Below are 23353 nucleotides of genomic sequence, written 5' to 3' on the forward strand. Positions count from 1 at the left end.
GATTTGTTGGTATGAATTACAGCACTCTGAAAGTGCTGCATGGGACAGGGAACATTCCTAGACCTTGGGTAAGCTTTAGGTAATTCACATCTTGCAAAATACATGTGGTGTCCTCTTTGCTTACTCTAAGCAATGTGCTGCACAGGAGGGCAGCAGTTAAAGCAGAGCTCTACCCAAAAGGGGAAGTTCCGCTTTAAAGACTGGTCCCCCGTTCGCCATTAAGGACTGGCACCCTTGGGGGGGGGGGGGGGGGAGTACCTGAATTTAACAGGTACCCGCTCCCACTTCCGCTCTGATCGCCTAGTCGATCGGAAGTGGAAGTTTTGCTCCCTCCCCATAGTCTTTTGGGACATGTGACAGGTCCCAGAAGACTACATGACCATTCAGGAAGCGCAGCGCTACTTGTGCATGCGCAGTGGGCACCCAGCTGTGAAGCTGCAAGCTGGCACTTAGGGAGAGAAGACGGCCAATAAAACGGGCTGCAGGGGACACACCGCAGGACCGAGGGACAGGTGAGTGTGTGTTTTTTTAAAAGTCAGCAACTACAGTTTTTGTAGCTGCTGACTTGAATTTTTTGACAGCGTGAGTGGAACTCCACTTTGGGTAAACCGGATTCTCTGTCCTGCATGGCCAAGCCACAGGTTTATTCTAAATTTGAATTCTACTCAGGTTTAAAACACACTAATCAATTTCACTCTGTAGTCACAGATGATGAGATGGTCAAGACCTGCGAGCTTTTATTTATAGGATGAGTTCACCTTTGTTCACTTTTTTTTCCCTAAATTCCAGCTCCTCTATGTACCAATACAGCATTAATGCACTTCTTTTGCAGAAATTCAAAAGCTTTCCATTTTTTCTACCCTCCTTTATGTCAGTGTCCAGAAAGCTGTCCAAAAAAAGCTTCTCCATTACTTCTGCCTTATTTCCTGCAGAGAATTTAGGTCATGGCACAGGAAGGAGTTGACCAGCTGACCTCATTAGCACATACCCTGCATCATCCTACCTCCCACCCACTTCCAGATGCATGGCTATTGAAAAAAAAGCAATCAATCATTGATCACTGTTCTCACTAAATACACAGACATTCATTTTTATATTTCTACCTTAACTTTGATCTTGCATAGATCATTCATTTGGCAGAGTGTGCTGAGTGAACAGATAACAGCATTTGTGGTTACAGCTGTAGTATTGAAAACAGAAGAATTGTGTTCTGGGTTCTGTGAAGTTCACATACACTATACAATCTGGATTGTACAATCTCCTTTAGATCTACCATCAACTATATAGTGCAAGGGCCTGCCTGATTGAATACAGAGTGATTGGGTAGATAGGTATGTACTCCTAATCCATTGTTCGGGAAATCTAAAGGAAATTGTACAGAGATTGTACAATCAGATTATAAAGTGAATGTGAACATTACAGAACCCAGAACACATTTCTCCTGTTTTCAATACTACAGCTCTACCCACATTGGCTGTTATCTTTGCTCAGCACATACTGCCAAATGAATGATCTATGCAAGATGAAAGTTAAGGTAGAAAAATAAAAATTGATGTCTGTGTATTTAGTGGTAACAGTGGTCACTGACTGATTGCTTTTCATTAACCACTTCCAGACCGGACACTTTTACCCCCTTCCTGACCAGGGCAATTTTCAGCTTTCAGCGCTATCACACTTTGAATGACAATTGCGCGGTCATGCCACACTGTACCCAAATTAATTTTTTACCATTTTTTTGAGACAGATAAAGCTTTATTTTGGTGGTATTTATTCACTGCTGGGATTTTTATTTTTTTTGCTATGTAAATGATAAAGTCCAAAAATTTGGAAAAAAAAGTGTTTTTTTTTTAAATTTTGCAAATAAATAATATTTCATCATAAATCTTGGCCAAAATGTATTCCGTTATCTTTTTAGTAAGAAAAAAAAAATCCAAATTAGTTTATAACCAAAAATTATAATTTTTAAATATTTTTTTTTACATTTTTATTTTATTTTTTTATATTATTTTTTATTTTTATTTTTTTTTCTACATACTGTCACCCTAGCAGTACAGTGTCACCATGGTGACACTGTACTACTTGTGGGGGGTGATGAAGATTTTTTTTTTTTTTTTTTTTTTTTACACTGATTGCTTTTACACCCATATAGGATGTAAAAGCAATCATTTCTCTTTCTCTCTGTGTGCATTCTTACAGTCATTGAGAAATACAGAGTGAGCACTGATTGGTCACAGCTTGTCACATGGTACAAGGCTGTTGTGAATAGCCTTGTACCATGTGACCTCTGATTTCACACGTAGTAAGCAATGATGTCACAAGTGACATCTTGCTTGCTACTTTGCATGTGATCACTGATTGGCCAATCAGTGATCACATGATCGGGACCTCGTACAGAGGTCCCGTCCGACGATCGGTGTTTCACTGTGTCCGGAGGACACAGCGGGCACCGGATCGCGGTGCTGCGCGCTCCCAGTGAGCGCGCACAAGGAGGGTGCGGGGAGGCCGTTTATAAACGGCCACCCGACCCTGCACTGCCACCGTCCGGCCGTTTATATACAACGGCCGGTCGGGAAGTGGTTAAATAGTCATGCACCTGGAAGGGGTGGGAGGTAGGATGATGCAGGGTTTGAGCTAATGAGATCAGCTGGTCAATTCCTTCCTGTGTCATGACCTAAAGTCTCTGCAGGAAATAAGGCAGAAGTAATGGAGAAGCCTTTTGGACAGCCATCTAAACACTGACAAATAGGTGAGTAGAACAAATGGAAAGCTTTTTAATGTCTGCAAAATAAGTAGATTAATGCTATATTGATACATAGGGGAGCTGGAATTTAGAGAAAAAAAAAGGGTGAACTCATTTTTTAATTCAGCTCATACACACATATTTCTCCATGTGGTCGGATGAATCTCCAATTCATCTGGAGCCAATTGTCAAAATACCCAAACAGGGCCTGCTACTGACTGGATGCAGGCCCTGTTGAAAACCTGTTGAAACCTGTTGAAAAAAAGCTTGCATAAACATGAGTATAAAATGCATAGAAATGTGCATTAATGCATACAGTAAGAGGCATGAAAAATGCACATTACTGCATACAATATAAAAGCGTGAAAAGACCTTAAGTGCTCAGTCATACTGGGTGTGACTTGCCATGCAAGTTTCAAATCACATGGCAAGTCACACCCTATTGTCTGCGGTCAGAGTGCGATTCCGACTTGGTCGGAGCCGCACCGATTTCTAAAGTAGTACATTCACTACTTCAGATGCGACTGGCATTGATATCTGTGTCTTGCAAGCCGCAGATGTCTGGCAAGTTGCACCTCAAGTTGGAATGACATCCAACTTTGAAATCGTGCGACTTTACTGGAAGTCACACGATTTCAAAGTCTGATCGGTGTGAACTGAGCTGAACTGAGCAGTGGCAGTCAATGAATGAAGCCAAATGTTGAGTGAGCTTTGAGTTTGCAACTTTACAAGGGACAGGTTCCTCTGAAACCTGGTCCATAACCTTGGCCTCGAGTAGAAAATGAATCTGATAGCAATTAATCAGATCCTTCCTTTTAAAACCTGTAGGTGGAAATGAGAGCTAGAATCTGATCTGGCACTGATCTGAATCAGACACTTCCAAACCTAAAACTGTGCTCAGTCACGCTAGTTTAGAGTTGAAAAATGGATTTGTGTGTCACCTGGTCGTTGGGGTCCATTTTGGTCATCATCCGCTCCTCTAGGAGATTAAAGGTTAGCACTTGGAGCACATACAACTGATGTGCCATCTCTGTTTTAATGGGCCGATTTCCTCGTATAATATGCTGGAGAAACAAGACAGAGGCATTACTATATCGAAAGGAGAAACATTAACTTAGCAGATACAGTGGGGAAAATAATTATTTGATCCCCTGCAGATTTCGTAAGTTTGCCCACTTGTAAAGAAATGAAGGGTCTATAGTTTTTATCATTGGTGTATTTTAAATGATAGAAACAGAACATCAACTGAAAATCCAGGAAAACACATGATACAAATGTTGAAAATGGAGTCCCCTACCAACCAACAATAATTCTGGCTTCCACAGACTGTCTATGTGCTCATGTGGTACACAGATTAGTTCTGTCAATTTAAGAAGGTGCTTCTAATGGCAACTCGTTATGTGTATTAAAAACACCCATCCACAGAATCTCTTTCTTCCATTCAAACCTCACCATCATGGTCAAATGACCAAAGAGCTGTCAAAGGACATCAGGGTTTAGATTGTAGACCTGCACAAGCCTGGAATGGGCTACAAGACCATCAACAAGAAGCTTGGTGAGAAGGAGACAACTATTGGAGCGATTATTCGCAAATGGAAGAAATACAAAATAACCATCAATCACCCTCGGTCTGGAGCTCCATGCAAGATTTCGCCTCGTGGAGTAAGGATGATCATGAGAAAAGTGAGGGAACAGCCCAGAACAACACGGGAGGAGCTTGTGAATGATCTCAAGGCAGTTGAGACCACAGTCACCAAACAAACTATTGTTAACACAATATGCCGCCGTAGATTGAAATTCTGCAGCACCTTCAAGGTCCCTCTCCTGAAGAAGGCACATGCACAGGCTCATCTGAAGTTTGCCAATGAACATCTAAATGATTCAGAGAAGGATTGAGAGAAAGTGCTGTAGTCAGATGAGTCCAAAGTTGAGCTCTTTGGCATTACCTCGATTCGCCATGTTTGGAGGAAGAAAAATGCAGACTATGACCCTAAGAACACTATCCCTACAGTCAAGCACAGAGGTGGAAACATTATGCTTTGGGGCTGTTTCTCCAATAAAGGTACAGGTCGACTTTGCTGCATTGAGGGGCCAATGGAAGGGCCATGTATTGTAAAATCTTTTATGAGAACCTTCTTCCCTCAGCCAGAACATTGAAGATGGGTCGTGGATGGGTCTTTCAGCATGACAGAGACACAAAACATACCACAAATGCAACAAAGGAGTGGCTCAAGAAGAAGCAAATTAAGGTCATGGATTGGCCTATCCAGTCTCTAGACCTTAATCCTATAGAAAGTTTAAGGAGGGAGCTGAAACTTCTAGTTGCTAAGAAACAGCCAAGAAGCCTTAAGGATTTAGAGAAGATCTGTAAAGAAGAGTGGAGTAAAATCCCTCCTGGGATGTGTGCAAAAATGGCAACCGACTACAAGAAACGTCTTACCTCTGTGCTTGCCAACAGGGGTTTCGTTTCTCCACCAAATACTAAGTCATGTTTTGCTTGGGGATCAAATACATATTTTACTCACTGAACTGCAACTCAAATTCTAACATTTGCATCATGTACTTTTTCTAGACTTTTTGATGTTCTGTCTCTATCATTTATAATACACCTATGATAAAAATGATGGACCCTTCATTTCTTTGTAAGTGTGCAAACGTACAAAATCTGCAGGGGATCAAATAATTATTTTCCCCACTGTGTGTGATGCATGGAAACAGCCTATATTTTAAAGCCAATCAATCTTTTCCATGAAGACCAATTACAGTGCATCTCGTGTGCTACATATACACAGACTAGTCACAGCTTCAGCATCTCCCAAACTCTCCCTCCACATTATGCTTCCATGGTTCCTACTCTAAACTGATTTTTTTGTTTTTTATTTATCAATTGCAAAGGAGCTGCTCAGTCATTCATAGGTAGCTTTGTATTCTGTGAATGAATACAAAGCTTCTTCTGATTGGATGAGGCGGAGAGGGGGGCAGATGACATCATGATTTCCACATCAGCCAATCAGAGGATGATCTGTATTCATTTAGGGAATACAAACCCCCTGTAAATGGATGAACAGCACTCACCCCGACTCAGCTGTGTTCCAGGTGTGGTATTGGAACTCCCCTTCTCACTGCCGGAATACAGAGCTATATAGTGTACGCAGCTGGGGCTTCATACAGTTTGGGATAACCTAATCTGACCATTTACAGTTGAACTGAGAAAGTTCATAAGTCTATAGGCCTTCCTTGATAACAGAAAAGTTCAAACAGGTCAGTGCTCAAACTGTTGTACATCCAAACGTGTCACAGACCATAACGCTGTACCCAACACAGCCCTCCTATGACTGGGAAATCTCCAAGAGAACTGTAAAAACGCACAGAAGGGCACAAACACCTAGTGCGTTACCACCATCAATGTTCATTGAATCCAAAAGATAAAAGCATACTCACAAACATAAAAAGGAACAATGTATGCCAAATTTGGAAGACTAATGCATTTCAGGGGATGTGCCCCCTTCTTCAGAGCAGCTCTGAAGAAGGACACACCCTCCCCGAAACGCGTTAGTTTCAAACTTTGGCATACATAGTCGAATGACATCGCCTATGGTTGGAGTTATGTTTTAGAGGCCTGTTCCTTTTTTTGTTTTTGAGTATGCTTTTGTCTTTAGGATCCAATAAACATTGGTGGTGGCAATGCTCTAGACATTTGCGCTCTCCTGTGTGTTTTTACAGGCCTTCCTTGATGGCTGAATATTCTCAAAGGCAGTAGCAATAGGTCTCGATGAAGTTCACCAGTCAGTCACAATTTTCCCCAGACACAGACCAACATCTTAAAGTCCTGCCCCTACTTTCACTAAATGCACAAAACAATAGTTCCTAATAACGACATTTTGACAACCAAATCGAGCATTTACAGCTGGGCACCATCTAGTGTCTGTAGACATCTTTGTCCTTTATTAACCACTTGCCTACCAGGCACTTATACCCCCTTCCTGCCCATGCCAATTTGCAGCTTTCAGCGCTGTCGCACTTTGAGTGACAATTGCGCTGTCATGCAACACTGTACCCATATGAAATTTTTACACACAAATAGAGCTTTCTTTTGGTGGTATGTACTCGCTGCTGGGTGTTTTATTTTTTGTCCTATAAACAAAAAAAAAGTAAAAATTTTGAAAAAAAAATTGCAAACAGGTAATTTTTCTCCTTCACTGATGTGCGTTGCTGAGGCTGCACTTGTAGGCAGCACTGACGGGCACTGATAGGCGGCACTGATGAGCTGGCACTGATATGCAACAATGACGGGCACTGATAAGTGGCACTGATATGCAACAATGATGGGCACTGATGGGTGGCACTGATGGCCGATCCCTTCTCTGACAATTGCCGGTTATCGGCAGTACTTTCCTCACACTGTGACAGCGTGTGGAAAGTGCAGCCGATAACCGGCAACTGCATTTACCGGTGATCTTCTGTGTCATTGGACACGGCTGACCATGTGGTAAAAGGCTGCTGTGATTGGCCTTTTACCACATCATGTGATCAGCTGTGTCCTACGGACACAGCGATCATGGAGATCGCCAGGTGCACTCCCCCAGGCACGCTGGAGGGTGGGTTCTGGGAGGACGTCATATGATGTCCTCCCAGAACTGGCCGGCCGCAGTGAAGCTGTCATTCGGCTATCTGCGATCAGCAAGTGGTTAATAACAGCAGCCCATTTACTGGCACACAGCATGCTCAAGGAATTTGCTGACGTTGCAGAAAGTGTCCAGTAAAACATTAGTAAAACTCAGTCATTATTGCTCTTTTACTTACATTGAGTATGATAGATCGGAGGTGCTTCTGTACAAATATGTTTGCCATCTCCTGTACCAGAAAAAGAGTACAATTATGTGTGAGTCACGTAATGCAGCAAAAAAAGGATAACTCAAGAAGAGGAGGAAAGCTAGGAATAACTGAGGAAGAGCATCACTACATCAGGAGGAGAAGTCCAAGTGTGAGAAACAGGAGGACAACAGAAACTCCCAAACTAGGCCCTCCCATGGTACTCACACTAACGGGAAGATCCAAGATATTCTGAGGCTTCTCCTGAGTGCACAACGCACACAAACAGAAGCAAAGATGGGAGTTAATAGCAGACAGAAACCAGCAGGACACAAGGGGTTAGTCACACATGTACACACGCAAAGACATAACATTACACACTGTAGCCTATTGTAAAAATGAGTTGGACATGGGCTACACACCTGGCGCTTGTCCTCAGGAGCTTTCAGAAACAGTGCATTGATGAGAGCAATGGCGTAAGTCTGGATTTCCTGGTTACAACTGAGAGATGAAGGAGAAGATTGCAAAACATTCAGTTAGGAAAAGCATGTGAAGATGTTTCAATTTTCAAGCTGCAAAAGGAAACTATGTTTCATTGGTTGCGATGGAGATTAATGCAGGTACCGTCTATGTAACACCTGAAAACATTGCATTGAAATTGAATGGACGTGGCCTACTTGATGACAGGCTCATTTATGAGAGCTATCTATATAGCTGTCACTATAAGTGAAAGTAAACTCAGGTCTGCCTTTAAAAGTAACTCTGGGGGGGTAGTCTAGGGGGTGTAAGCAGAGGAATACGCACCTAATTCCTAGCTCCTGCAGGCTTCTTCTATGCCAGTTTTGGAATGGACCACCAGTTCTCTGAAGCTACTCTTCTTCAGTGGTCAGGAAGCCACACCCTCATCAATGACGTCATGTACAATGTAGGACCAACAGTTCTGCATTGTAGGTGAAATCTTTAAGGGTCTACCCACATTCCGGGGCTGAAGTGTGTGTGTGTTCTAAAGAAGCATTACTGTAGACCCTTAGTACAAGTCTACACGGAAGAGGGGCACCCTACATTTTAATTTTAAAAGGCTTTAACTTCTGCATTAGTGATGAGGGTTTTGGGCACATTGTAAGGCAAGCCAAAGATTATACAATTTTCTTTCCTTCCACCCATAAGAAAATCGCTTGATTCCCCCATCAACAAGTGTTGATAGGGGAATCCGTTCTGCAGCATTATTGTGTTCTGCCAGTGTGGTCTTCCCTGCTGACAGAAAATAATAATCTCTGATAGTGGCAACAGCACTTGGCTGTGATCACATGCAAAAAAATCAGACAGACTGGTTGTAATGAAATTGATCGATGGTCCCTGCTAAACTGGCCGAGATTTGATCAATCTATGGCTGACCTAAGCATTTTTTTTTTAAATGTTATCTTTTAGCCTGGGTTCACATATGTGCAGGTCTGGGTTGCAGTGCAATTTTTAAAAGGGACTGGTGCAGTTTTGTTCAGCAGTTCAAGTGCGATTCCAATGTGAATTGTTTAAGTGTATGACATTGGAAATCGCACCTGAACCGGGCTGAAAATCGTGCCCGACTCTTTTTTTTAAATCACACTGCGGCTAGCCCACACATATGTGAACCGGCTTCATAGAAAAGTATTTTGGTTCACATGTCATGCAAATTGGATGCGGTTCAAAACGCATTCCAATTCACATATATATGAACCGGTCTTAGTCTTCACTATATTTAAAAAAAAAAAAAAAAAAAACATTCACTTTCAGCAGGTGGAGACCAGAGCGACTTACACTTGCAGGTGACAAATCAGCTGACCCACTGTGATTTCCTCGGCTATTTTATGGTACAGAGCCTGGCTGTTTAGCACCATACTTTCTAGGATGGCCAACGACCTCTGCAGAATGGAGACATCTACTGATGGTTGAGACACGTATCCAGCAATCTGAGGGGAACGAAAGAGTCAGGACAGTTAATGGACCTACCTGGAATTCGAAATGTTCTGCTAAGTTCTAGCTTACAAGGTCCTATTATTGGGATCTCATACACTATATTGCCAAACGTATTGGGACGCCTGCCTTTACACACACATGAACTTTGATGACATCCCAGTCTTAGTCCGTATGGTTCAATATTGAGTTGGCCCGCCCTTTGCAGCTATAACAGCTTCAACTCTTCTGGGAAGGATGCCCACAAGGTTTAGGAGGGTGTCTATGGGAATGTTTGACCATTCTTCCAGAAGTGCATTTGTGAGGTCAGGCACTGATGTCAGCCAAGAAGGCCTGGCTCGCAGTCTCCGCTCTAATTCATCCCAAAGGTGTTCTATGGGGTTGAGGTCAGGACTCTGTGCAGGCCAGTCAAGTTCCTCCACCCCAAACTCGCTCATCCATGTCTTTATGGACCTTGCTTTGTGCACTGGTGTGCAGTCATGTTGGAACAGGAAGGGGCTATCCCAAAACTGTTCCCAGAAAGTTGGAAGCATGAAATTGTCCAAAATGTCTTGGTATGCTGATGCTTTGAGTTCCCTTCACTGGAACTAAGGGGCCAAGCCCAACCCCTGAAAAACAACCCCACACCATAGTTCCCCCTCCACCAAACTTTACACTTAGCACAATGCAGTCAGGCAAATACCGTTCTCTTGGCAACCACCAAACCCAGAAACGTTCATCAGATTGCCAGACAGAGAAGCGTGATTCGTCACTCCAGAGAACACGTCTCCACTGTTCTAGAGTCCAGTGGCGGCGTGCTTTACACTACTGCATCCGATGCTTTGCATTGCACTTGGTGATGTAAGGCTTGGATGAAGCTGCTTGGCCATGGAAACCCATTCCATGAAGCTCTCTATGCACTGTTGCTGTGCTAAGCTGAAGGCCACATGAAGTTTGGAGGTCTTTAGCTATTGACTCTGCACACGGTTGGCGACTTCTGTGTGCTTCAGCATGCACTGACCCCACTCTGTCATTTTTTGTGGCCTACCACTTGGTGGCTGAGTTGCTGTTGTTCCCAGTTGCTTCCGCTTTGTTATAATACCACTAACAGTTGACTGTGGAATATTTAGTAGCAAGGAAATTTCACGGATGGACTTATTGCACAGGTGGCAACCTATCACGGTACCACTCTTGAATTCACTGAGCTCCTGAGAGCGACCCATTCTTTCACAAGTGTTTGTAGAAGCAGTCTGCATGCCTAGGGGCTTGATTTTATACACCAGTGGCCATGGAGGTGATTGGAACACCTGAATACAACGATTTAGAGGGGTGTCCCAATACTTTTGGCAATATAGTGTATATCATTATAGTAGTTCAGTATACAATGTCTTCTATGGAACAAGCAAAAAAAAAAAAAATATTGTGTTGCAATCACTGTAAAAAATTTATATGTACTGAATTTATATATTTTTACAAAGGGTTGTGCAGTAAGTAAAAAGCTTGTAAAGATTTCATATAATAGTCACTTTGATTAGAAAATAAGGTTATTTCAATCAGATTAGGGTTTGTTTACACATGTATTATCCCCTGAAGAGCAATCCATGTTGAATCACTCTTTAGAGGGTGTTTGACAGGCAGTTAGGAGGCATTATGATACCTTCTCTTGCCTGTTTAAACCCCTAAAACACATGCACCACCTACCATGTGCATTGCAAACAGTTGTGGCGTGGCCCCATTCAGTTCAGTAGGAAAAAATTGTAAAGCATTGCAGCCCTGCAGCTTAAGAAGGAGCGGTAAAAATTGAGCTCAGCGTGTTTTTAATACCACCCACCACAGGTTTAGACAGTACCCTTAATGGTCAGACAGATGGATTGCAGTGCCCATAATAAGCAGATTCTGTTAAAGTACTGGTAGAGTTACATAGTTAGTCTGGCTGAAAAAAGACAAAAGTCCATCCAGTTCAACCATTAAAAAAAAAAAAAAAGTTATAATCCTACACTCACAGTTGATCCAGAGGAAGGCAAAAAAAACCCAGCAAAGCATGATCCAAATTGCTCCTGCAGGGAAAAATTCCTTCCTGATCCCCCGAGATGCAATCAGATATTCCTTAGATCAACTGTACCTATAAATGTTAGTATCCAGTTATATTCTGTGTATCTAAGAAAGAATCCAGGACTTTTTTAAAGCAATCCACTGAGCTGGCCAGAACCAACTCTTGAGGGAGTCTATTCCACATTTTCACAGCTCTTACTGTGAAGAAACCTTTCTGTGTTTGGAGATTACATTTATTTTCCTCCAGATGTAAAGAGTGCCCCCTTGTCCTCTGTGATGACCTCAGGGTGAATATCTCTACACCGAGTTCACTGTATGAACCACTGATTTATACATGTTGATCATATCCCCCCTTAATCTCCTCTTCTCAATAGAGAATAAATTCAGTTCCTCTAATCTTTCCTCATAGCTGAGCTCCTCCATGCCTCTTATCAGTTTGGTTGCCCTTCTCTGTACTTTCTCCAGTTCCCCAATGTTCTTTTTGTGAATTGGTGCCCAAAACTGAACTGCATATTCCAGATGAGGTGTTACTAATGATTTGTACCGGGGGAAATGATATCTCTCTGTCTTGAGTCTATACCTCTTGTAATACAAGAGAGGATTTTGCTCACTTTAGAAACCGCAGATTTGCATTGCATGCCATTATTAAGCTTGTGATCTACCAGAACTCCCACATCCTTCTCCACCATTGATTCCCCCAGCTGTACTGAAAGGAAGAACCTGATTGCTAGCAACTGAAAACACAAAACATTCAAGTTTCTGATGATTTTAGGGCATGCGTTAATAGACTTTGAGCTTGTGTTGATGGAATCAGTTTGACATCTGTCTGAGACCCTTTTAAGATCATTCAGGATTCAATGACAGGTGCATTTAACCTGGAGTTGACCCATTTCTGAACCATATCTAATCTGCTTTGAGGGCAAGTTCAGACCTTCAAAAATGCATGGACAGTAGGTTATATGGGTTCCGATAGTTGAGGAATTGATATTATTATCTTAAGGTATCGATGTTGGTATAAATGATCTAGTTCCTGGGCAGGCGGCATCTACACCCCAGAGGATCTCCAAAGTCTCCTTGGCTTGTATTGTAATGTAAGAAGTAGTAGCATGTTTATTATGCTATAATTTTTTGATTGTCATTTATTTATTTTAAAAAAAACAAACTTTTTTTTAAACTCCATTTACGATTGTACAATCAGATTTTATACATTTATCAGTTTTGAGATTTTTTTATCTATTTTTTTTTTATCAGGTCAACACAGGTGTAGGCAACCTTAAAGAGGTGGAGGTCTACCTGAACATGGCAGAAGTTAAAGATCACCGGGCACAGTGTCGCCTCCTCACACCTGATTTAATCTTCTAATTGCCATACTACTGTGTCACGATTGCTTGCATTGCACGGCAATCATGGGTTTTAATCAGGTTGAGAGGAGGCAACATATCACCTCCTCACCACCTGGCAAACACACTCAAATCCCTTTTCGGAGGAGCAACAGTGCCTGCTGTACTTGTGAATGAGCCCTTAGTTGCATTTGGCAGCAGCAACCTTAGGGCTCATTCACATGTACAGTTGGGGGTAGTGGGGGTGGGGGGGTGTTAAAACCCTGCGGTTGACTCCCTCCCCCCTTTAGCGGTTTGATGCTCTGGGACGGAGGGTCAGAAAGCCCAAGCTGCAATATACCAGTCAGCTGGCCGTGATCTACTGGTTGCTGACCCTGGAATTAACATATCTCCTATAATATATCATTGTAATAATAATGATTTTTTTTTTTTTGTTTGTTTTGTTTTTCAGCACCCATATTCTCATTTTTGTTCAGCACTCAGTTTGTTTTTAATTATGACCCCATGGAAGAGATATTGTATTGATGTCCGATTCCTATAGAAATCTTATGTTCTCTCTAGTCCTGATGAAGGGGGCACTTAGACCCCTGAAACGTGTTGGCTACTTCTTGAATTATATCCCTGACCTTTAAAGTGATACTAAAGGCTTTTTAATTTTTTTTTTTAAATAAAAAATATGTTATACTTACCTGCTCTGTGCAGTGGTTTTGCACAGAGCAGCCCTGATCCCCCTCTTCTGAGGTCCCCCGCTGGCCCTTCTGGCTCCTCCTCCCTGAACAGTGCCCCCATAATAAGCCACTTGCTATGGGGGCACTGGTACGTGCTCGCTCCTCATTCCGACTCTCTGTGTCCATAAAACACAGCAGAGTGGGACTCAGCCCCCCAGGCTGTTATTGAAATTATTAAATTTAATATATGTGTTTTAATTCACTTTGGATATTTCAATGTAGTGATACTCTTTCAACACAAGATGGCGAGGTGGAGACTTTGGTATGCAATTAGTGCACCATATAAGGCGAAGGATTGAGGTCTCCTCCCAGTTCTGACGAAGTCTGCGGTGATTGGCGGACGAAATGCGTCAACGTATTGACGTCACTACGCTCGGCGTCTTCATAGGGTGCGGCGCCCACGAGGCGGGAAGGAACGGCGGTGTCACAGCTCCCTGCTAGGAAGGCACAAGGCCCTTTGAAAACTACCATAAGGCTACTATTACAGCGGTTCGCAAACGGCAATCCCCTAGGGGAACATACCTTCCACCGGTGGCAAATTATTTAAGCTTACAGCTGTTTAGTTCATAGGGCTTATATGGTGTTAAGAAGGCATGTCATATGGGCCCAATTTACCCTGTATACTTGGGGAATTTTTTGGAAATCCTTTCAGGAGGATAGTATACATGTGTATATATACGCTATCCTATTCAGGTATTACATGCTGTGACATAGCCATATCCTTATGAAACCGCAATAATTTTCTCTATTTGAGCAATTTTTGGAAACCCTTCATTGGGTATATAGACTCAGGTACTTACGACCTGCCAATACATACTACACATGTTTGAAATCCACGTACTGTGACTACCTGGTTCTCCACCCCCATATGCACCTTTTGAACAAGCATCAAGGACCTGATCCTATTTCAAGTCGACGGGAGTCTTCTTGATCTTTATTGATGGTAATATACCCACATTGTGTTTTTTGTTTTCATGGTTTACTTGATGCCTGTGATCTATACATTCATTTTTTATATATATCCCCAGAATCATTTGGTACTGTGGACTTTGTTTCATTTGGGGTGGTTACCCAGGAAGTCCCTACATTTGAGAAGCGGGTTTGATAGCCTCATCATTGAGAAGGTAATAGAAGTATCCATTGACTTGTGTAGAGGGAGGCCTGGTGAGCTTTAGATGTGATTCGGTTCTTATATTTCTATACATACATTATGTATTTCTGTGTTCCAGCTCTCACATACCAGGAGGCTCCTGACGTACATTGGGAACATATCTGCTGAATACATGGCTCACTCTAATACAAGTTGGAAACTCATGGAAATCTAGGATAATTATCTTATTATTACCCTACATTGCCTTATATGGTACTCTATGTGCTAAGATGACCCCGTAATGAAGACGCCAAGTGCTTTTTAACATGATTTTATGTGTTTGACATGTTCACCGTGCTCATGTTTAACCTCCTTATGATCTATGTGATCAAATAAAGTATTGTTGGAAATTATTTTGAATCATATTACTCCGCGTGGATCATTTAGTAACCTACTTTCTCCAGGTAGGAGTGCTCTTGTCACACTACCATATTGTTTAGTATGCATTTTTCTGGGTTCATGGATCCACACTTGTACAAGTGAGTCGGAGATATGACAATGACACTAGCTATTTGTGTCATTTTGGGTGGCTTGTTTTTGTTTTATTTTTGTGTTATTGACAGCCCCCGCTGCAGTGAGGGGGAGAGACCCAGGAAAGCTGAGTCTCCTGTGTGCATTGCTGGACTAAGAGTATGGGCGGGGATTGCTGCACACAGCAGGTTTTTTACCTTCATGCATACAAGGCAATTAAGGTAAAAAAACATAAGCTTTTACAACCACTTTTAATAGAATAAAGCTGTATCTGGACCTCTTAGCAGTGGTTTGGCGCTTCGATTTCAGTTCTTCTTACATATGGGTTCCAATAGCGTAGTTCACACCAGTGCATTCCAGTGCAGAAAAAAAAATAGAACATGCAACATGTTTTCTGCACAGAATTGTAATGGAATGTGGCAAAACACACCAGAAATGTACCTAAACGAATCAAAATACACTGGAACGCACATGTCCATATTTAAGATGAATAAAAATAGAGGGGGATAAAACGCACTGGAATGCATCAAAACCACATGAAAAGCATGCATGCAGAAACAAATCTGGCACACATCTGGACTGCGTTTCTACGGTGTGAACCAGCTCTGAGTGTGTCTGCATTTCCATAGACTTGTGTGTGAAATACAAAACCCATTAACTAAGGCTACACATTGCCCACCATGTTCAATGAAGAGATACCACACTACTGACCTGCTTTATGAACGTGAGTGACACCATGTCCCAGGAGACAATACCATGGTCCATTAACTCCAGGAAGGCTGTCAGGGTGAAGGCCAGCATCTCACCGTAACTGCAAGGAAATGAGAATAGCTGTCTAACCATCATACCACATCAGTAATACCAATACAAGAGACATACACTACTATCTCCCTCTCTTGCTTTGTTTTGCAGGTTATAGTAACTTGATATAAAGACACATTTAATTATTTTATACTAGTTTACGTAAAAATACTTTTAATGAATATATAACTTGATTGAATTGTGTTTTTATATCTACCTGGAATTCAGCTTTAATCTATGGTTTAAAAAATAGAAGCATAAACCAGAAATTGTTGCTATGTGCTGTCAGTGCACAAAAGGAGTGCATTATTTGAAAATCAACAGGTATTTTTCTGTACACATGAGGTTTTAAAGGGATAAAACATGGGAAAATGCGTATATATTTTAAAGATGTACAGCATATTTTTAAAAATTCTGCCCTGACATACACTTTAAATGATAAGTTCACCTTAAAAAAAAATAAATGCACATCTTTTTGCAGGCAAAAAAAAAAAAGTGAATTTATATATTTTTTTTAATTGGAGCCTGTAAAGCACTTCACCCATGATCAGCAGATCGCTGGTGCAGTGTCAGGCTCCTGGAGACTGAATGTAGCTGTCTGCTTGCACCTCGTACGGGCAATTACTGAATGGTAGGAAGAATCAATAAACCACTAGAGTGCTCACCAGTGCCCTCGCAGTTCACTGAGTACAAGATGTCAGCCGCAATGGCTGATGGTAGTTGTAGTTCTCTCATTCATAGAACTCTGTAAATGAATGACATAGCCAGATGGGCGGACTGTGGCAACTGCTGTCATAAAGAGGATCATGGGGTGCGGGGGCTGTTTATTTAGTAACATGTTACATGTTACAACCTGAATACAGATGTAACATGTTATGAAAGGTGAACTTATCCTTTAAGCCACAAAAGACCAAAAAAGGGTTTGGGAAAATGTGGTACTGACTGTGAAAGAAGCTTTGTGCCACCTTCAACCAATCGGGTAAGGATAGTTACTCCATCCATATTGATGAATTCGGTTGCAAAAGTAGTGTCTGCAGACAGCTTAGCCAGTTCCTTCATTGCCTCTAGCCTGGAGTCCATACTGGAGCTCTGAATCCGTTCCAGAAGCTGCCGTGCTGCGCGGGACTGTCGGGAAAGTGAAATCATAATTACCGCAAAGACAAGTTTACAGAAGAAATATTACCTCCCATAATAGACAATTAACCAATTTAAAGCAGTGAAGGAAGAGAGGTTTGTGTTGCTCATATCAAGAGTTCAGATCAAAGCTTTTGTAATATGAGTTAAAAATGAAGGTGAAATCTGATCGGTTAGTGCAGATAAAAGGGGTGCTCTTCCCTTTCTATAGTTGTAATAGGAGAAGGACTGAGTATGTGTAACCTTAGCTAGCAGATACCAGCTATAGATATGTTTCTCTAGGACAACCGACACTGAAAGCAAACAGCCGATTGGTTAGTATGGACAACAAATAGTCTTTCTTGTAATTCTATAGCAGGGGTCTCCAAACTTTCTAAACAAAGGGCCAGTTTACTGTCCTTCAGACTTTAGGAGGGACAGAGTGGCCTGTGGGATTAGAAAATGTCCCAGCGTCAGTAGAAGTAAAAAAAATTACATAATTCTTGTAGTCAGTGGAAGGTGGGGAATATGAGGAATAGTGTCCAGTCATTGTTATTAGTTGGAGGAAAAGTGCCCCATCATTGGTATTAGTGGGAGGAATAGTGCCCCATCATTGGTATTATTGGGAGGAATAGTGCCCCATCATTGGTATTACTGGGAGGAATAGTGCCCCATCACTGGTATTAGTGGAATAGTGCCCCATCATTGGTGACAGTGGGAGGAATAGTGCCCCATCATTGGTATTAGCGGGAGGAATAGTGCCCCATCATTGGTATCAGTGGGAGGAATAGTGCCCCATCATTGGTATCAGTGGGAGGAATAGTGCCCCATCATTGGTATCAGTGGGAGGAATAGTGCCCCATCATTGGTATCATTGGGAGGAATAGTGCCCCATCATTGGTATCATTGGGAGGAATAGTGCCCCATCATTGGTATTATTGGGAGGAATAGTGTCCCATCATTGGTATTCGTGGGAGGAATAGTGCCCCATCACTGGTATTAGCGGGAGGAATAGTGCCCCATCATTGGTATTAGCGGGAGGAAGAGTGCCCCATCATTGGTATTAGTGGGAGGAATAGTGCCCCATCGTTGGTATTAGCGGGAGGAATAGTGCCCCATCGTTTGTATTATTGGGAAGAATAGTGCCTCATCATTGGTATTATTGGGAGGAATAGTGCCCCTTCACTGGTATTAGTGGGAGGAATAGTGCCCCATCATTGGCGACAGTGGGAGGAATAGTGCCCCATCATTGGTATTAGTGGGAGGTAGAGTGCCCCATCATTGGTATTAGCAGGGGGAAATAGTGCCCCATCATTGGCGACAGTGGGAGGAATAGTGCCCTATCATTGGTATTAGCGGGAGGAAGAGTGCCCCATCATTGGTATTAGTTGGAGAAACAGTGCCCCATGATTGGTATTAGTTGGAGGAAGAGTGCCTCATCATTGGTATTATTGGGAGGAATAGTGCCCCATCATTGGTATTAGTGGGAGGAGCAGTGCCCGATCATTGGTGACAGTGGGAGGAATAGTGACCCATAATTGGTGACAGTGGGAGGAATAGTGCCCCATCATTGGTGTCAGAGGGAGAAATAGTGCCCCATCATTGGTGTCAGGAGGAGGAATAGTGCCCCATCATTGGTATCAGAGGAAGGAATAGTACCCCATCCTTGGTATTAATTGGAGGAATAGTGCTGCATCCTTAGTAATTAGTTGGAGGAACAGTACCTAATTGTTTATATTAGTGGGAGGAATCGTGCCCCATCATTAGTGTCAGTGGAAGCAAAAATGTCCCATAGTTGGTACCAGTTGAAGAAATGGTGCTTCCTTCTTGGTGTCAGTGGGAGGAATAGTACCCCAAGGGCCAGATAGAGGTGGGCAAAGGGCCACATTTGGCCCACGGGCAACAGTTTGGAGACCACTGTTCTATAGCAAGCATACAACATGCTCTATAAAACCATGCTGGGAAATGTCAGTAAGAAACACAAAGGTGATGTATTACTTACAGGAGAGACAGCCAAACGTAATATGGTACCATTCTTTATGTCACACCGAGTCTGAAAAAAAAAACCCCAAAACATCCATGGGCCAAACACGCACAAAATAATATCAGCTTTTTTTTTAAACCGCTTCCCTGATGCCCTATATCACAAATACTGCTACAGGGCAGCAGAGCTGTGCACAATCACATACTGTATATATATATATGATATTGCATTTCTGGGTAGGGGGCGCACGCGGCGCCCTACACGCGCCGCCATTGGCGGCTACAGCTGTCCATCACCGGGTCCCAGCCGGAGATTCCCCGGCGATCCTCGAGGAAGACTGAGAGGGGAAAGGTTTGAATGTAAACAATACAGATCACTCCCCTGTCAGCACCAGAATGCTGCTGTGTTTTGCTCTGCATAGCAGAGCAGTATAAAGCAGCGTGCTTACACAGTAAAACACACACAGCACACATAGTAAAACAGCACACAGTTAACCCTTTGATCACCCCAGATGAACCCCTTCCTGCCCAGTGTCATTAGTACAGTGTCAGTGCTTTTTATTAGCATTGATCACTATATTAGTGTCACTGGGGATGTCAGTGGCAGTTAATATCAGAATGCCCGCCGTAGTCCCGCTATAAGTCGCTGATCGCCCCCATTACTAGCATACAAAGAAAAATTCTGGTATATATACCGCTATTTGTAGACGCTATAACTTTCACGTAAACCAATTAATTTACACGTATTGGGAGTCTGTTTTAGCAACGACATGTAGCAGAATACATTTTGGCCTAAATTTATGAATAAGTTTGATTTTTTGATTTTTTTTTACTGGATATGTTTTATAGCAAAAATTAAAAAATATATATATATTTTTTTAAATTGTCGGTCTTTTTATTATTAGCACAAAAAATAAAAACCGCACAGGTGATCAAATACCACCGAAATAAACCTCTATTTGTGGGGAAAAAACCCATAAATTTCATTTGGGTGCAGAGTTGCATGATCGCGCAATTGTCAGCTAAAGTTACGCAGCGCCGTATCACAAAAAATGGCCTGGTCAGGACAGGGGGTAAATCTTCTGGAGGGCATGTGGTTAATAATGACCTCACAGTAGTTGGCTTGCTTACCTGCTCAGTTATGTACAGCTGGGGGCCGTCTGCATAACGAAATGCATAATAATCGGAGTTGGGTAAGGACCACCTGACACAAAGAAGAAAACAAGACACATTTATCTATACGTTACCATGTCACAGTCAGCAGCAGCCTGACATCGCTAATAGAAGACAAAGCCTATGTGAAGTATTTTTTTTTATTAACCTCTTCCTAAAGGATTTGAGAATGTGTAATTAATACCAATAACTTAATAAAATCCTATTCTTGAAATCCATTGAGTGACACAGAAAGTATTTAATTGTGGGGTTTTATCGCCGCCTACCAGGACTGCTGTTAGAAGCCACGGGGCCTCGTACAACAAACGTGACAGGGCCCCCAAATAAACAGTTTACTATGCTTCAGTTATGAATGAGCACAGTGAGTGATCGATACCAATCACTCATGTGTTCATTCAGGAAAGGAAGGGGCTGGTAAATGTGACCTTTCCCCCACTCTTCATCTTAAGGATCCTATTGTGTGCTTGCAGCTGTCGGTGGGAAGGAGAGAAGCTGGCAGCACTGAGGGGGTGGAGGGGCACACAAGGGGGTTTGAACAGCATAGGGAAATGTATGGTGTACCGGGAGGTGCTGCAGAGAGAGCCATACAGGGGATGAGTTCAAGCAATTGCTCCCCCTCTGTGCCGATCTCCCTCCCGGCCCACATCCAAATCACACAGCAGGTCTGGGCCCCGTACAGGAGGACCAGTGGGTAAGGGTATCCACGGCCCTGCCACCTATTGCAGGATTAGGCAGTGGCAACCAAAACAAATGAAAGCCAACCAAGGTAACCCTTCCTACTGCCACGATGCCTAAGTTTGTAGCAAAGCAGTACCAGGATCTATTGTGCGCCACAACAGACTCCAAGAAAAGGATTTTATAATCAGTACAAAAATCCTATTTTCTTTCCGGCCCATTGAGGGACACAAGAAATCATTAAAGCCCAAGAGGGAAAACTAGCACTGCAAAGTTTAACTGTTTGCTCCTGTCTAGGGGATGGGAAAAGCACTTCTACTCACCTGATCCTCCACTCCCCCCTATGCTCTTACCATGGACTGTCCCATGGCGTCCTCACATCCAAATGCAAGGCTAGGGGCCCTGAATGGGGATTGATAACATCACAGGACCTTATAAAGCAAGAACACAGGGTGGAAGGGTTCGAAAAGTATAACTGCTGTATTCAGTCTCCCTAGACCAGGGGTGTCCAAAATATGGCCCTCCAGCTGTTGAAGTACTACAAGTCCCAGCATGCCTCTGCCTCCAGGTGTCTTGCCTGTGGATGTCAGAGTCTTGCAAGGTCTCATGGGATTTGCAGTTCCTCAACACCTGGAGGGCCATAGTTTGGACACCCCTGCCCTAGACCTAAAAAAACAGTTAACTCTTGCGGGATGGAAGCCGTCCCCTGCAATGCAGGACTTTTGAAGTGAGTTTTCCCGGAGTTCAATTTTATTTTCAGGATACCCAAAAGTAGTCCAAGTGAGAGGCCTGAGAAAAAAATTGAAAAAAAAAAACAGGGACTGTCTCAAGCTCAGAGAGCCATCTGAAGGACCATACAACTGAAGCTGACATCAGACGAGGCTGAAAAGTTCACCTGGTAGAACCTGTGAACAGAAAACTAAGTGGAAGTTTTGCAAATCTGGGAAATAGTTGCTTGATGCTGAGAAAGCCCAATAACAACTCACAGACCCAGTAGACCTGAAGGTTAATGACCTTGTTTCCTCAATGGACAAGAAACAGAAAAATTACAATAGCTTTTGGGACAATCTTTTTCGTGTATACCTTTTTAATTAGTTTTATAGCAATTTTGCACAATGTACTGTGTATACAATATTTGTTTTGCATAAATACATTTAATGTACGGTTCACCCATGACACTACATACACATATTAATATGGATTTTCTAAAAAGGCACCACAACTGTAGCAGTTTGCTTTTGGGCTCTTTCTCTATAATGACCCAATGTGAAGAAAGCAGGCAGGGAAAGATGATTAGTAATTGCTCCGGTTCATTAAAGTGACTTTATGATATTTGGATAGCTGCTGATATTTTCTTGTGCTGACTGTTATTAGGTATATTGTTCTCAATCTCTGAGGACTACAGAAACATACCCTTCTATTTTATGAAGAAGAAAACAGTTATGTAGTCCTATATGGTTTCTGCTGTCCTGATACCGATAAGGACTGATAATCTGCAATATGTTAAAATTTTCAGCTGAGAGCCCTCCCACTCCACAGCCCAGTGCTCCAGTGAGTGCTGGGGAGGGGCAGAGCAGAGGGCGTTGACTGATAGTCACCGCTCTCTGCTCACAGCGGCTCTGAGAACTCAGGGTACAGTGGTCATGTGATTGCTGAGTTCTCACCCTTAGAGCTTGCGGGGGACATATGCAGTATTGGACTGATGCTGTATCCACCTAGGTACAGTTGCAAGAAAAAGTATGTGAACCCCTTGGGATTACGTGGAGTTTTGCATGAATTGGGCATAAAATGTACTCTGAACGTCATCTAAGTCACAATAGAAGAACACAGTCTGCTGAACATAATACTACACAAATATTAGATGTTGCCATGGTTTAATTGCACATAACATGTAAACATTCACAGTGCAGGGAGGAAAAAGTATGTGAACCTTTGGACTTAATAACTGGTTGACCCTCCTTTGGCAGCAATAACCTCAACCAAACGTTTCCTGTAGTTGCAGATCAGACCTGCACAACGATCTGGAGTAATTTTGGACCACTCCTCTTCACAAAACTGTTTCAGTGTAGCAATATTCTTGGGATGTCTGGTGTGAATCGCTCTCTTAAAGTCATGCTACAGCATTTCAATCGGGTTGAGGTCAGGACTCTGACTTAGATGACATTCAGAGCACATTTTATGCCCAATTCATGCAAAACTCCACGTAATCCCAAGGAGTTCACATACTTTTTCTTGCAACTGTAAGTATGATTTGGGAAAAAAAACTAATTCTCATACTTCTCTTTTAACCCCTTCACGCCAGCGCCTCCCGGCCCTTTAGGGGTTCCAGAAGCCGGGGCGGGGTTTAGAGTCATGTGACCGCTGTGACGCGCGGTCACATGATCTG

At 42.6% G+C, this 23353-nt stretch overlaps 1 protein-coding gene across 3 annotated transcripts in view; it reads right to left on the minus strand.

The window, feature by feature from the left end:
- Window positions 1-23353, minus strand: part of ELMO2 (engulfment and cell motility 2) — a 136092-nt gene that overhangs the window by 22175 nt on the left and 90564 nt on the right. For 2 of the 3 annotated variants that reach the window (XM_089673401.1, XM_089673402.1), the window contains exons 4-12: window positions 20251-20323; window positions 19139-19189; window positions 16967-17148; window positions 15934-16033; window positions 9347-9498; window positions 7975-8053; window positions 7781-7816; window positions 7544-7594; window positions 3682-3804 (exon numbers count right to left, since the gene is read on the minus strand). In XM_089673401.1, the coding sequence (XP_089529527.1) occupies window positions 3682-3804; window positions 7544-7594; window positions 7781-7816; window positions 7975-8053; window positions 9347-9498; window positions 15934-16033; window positions 16967-17148; window positions 19139-19189; window positions 20251-20323 (847 nt within the window). The remainder of the gene's footprint in view (window positions 1-3681; window positions 3805-7543; window positions 7595-7780; window positions 7817-7974; window positions 8054-9346; window positions 9499-15933; window positions 16034-16966; window positions 17149-19138; window positions 19190-20250; window positions 20324-23353) is intronic. The other variant, XM_089673403.1, reaches the window with a different exon arrangement.

The sequence above is a fragment of the Staurois parvus genome, unplaced genomic scaffold (genome assembly GCF_062004578.1).
Source record: "Staurois parvus isolate SC_StPar_1 unplaced genomic scaffold, SC_StPar_1.0 ptg000137l, whole genome shotgun sequence".
Classification (NCBI taxonomy): Eukaryota; Metazoa; Chordata; class Amphibia; order Anura; family Ranidae; genus Staurois; species Staurois parvus.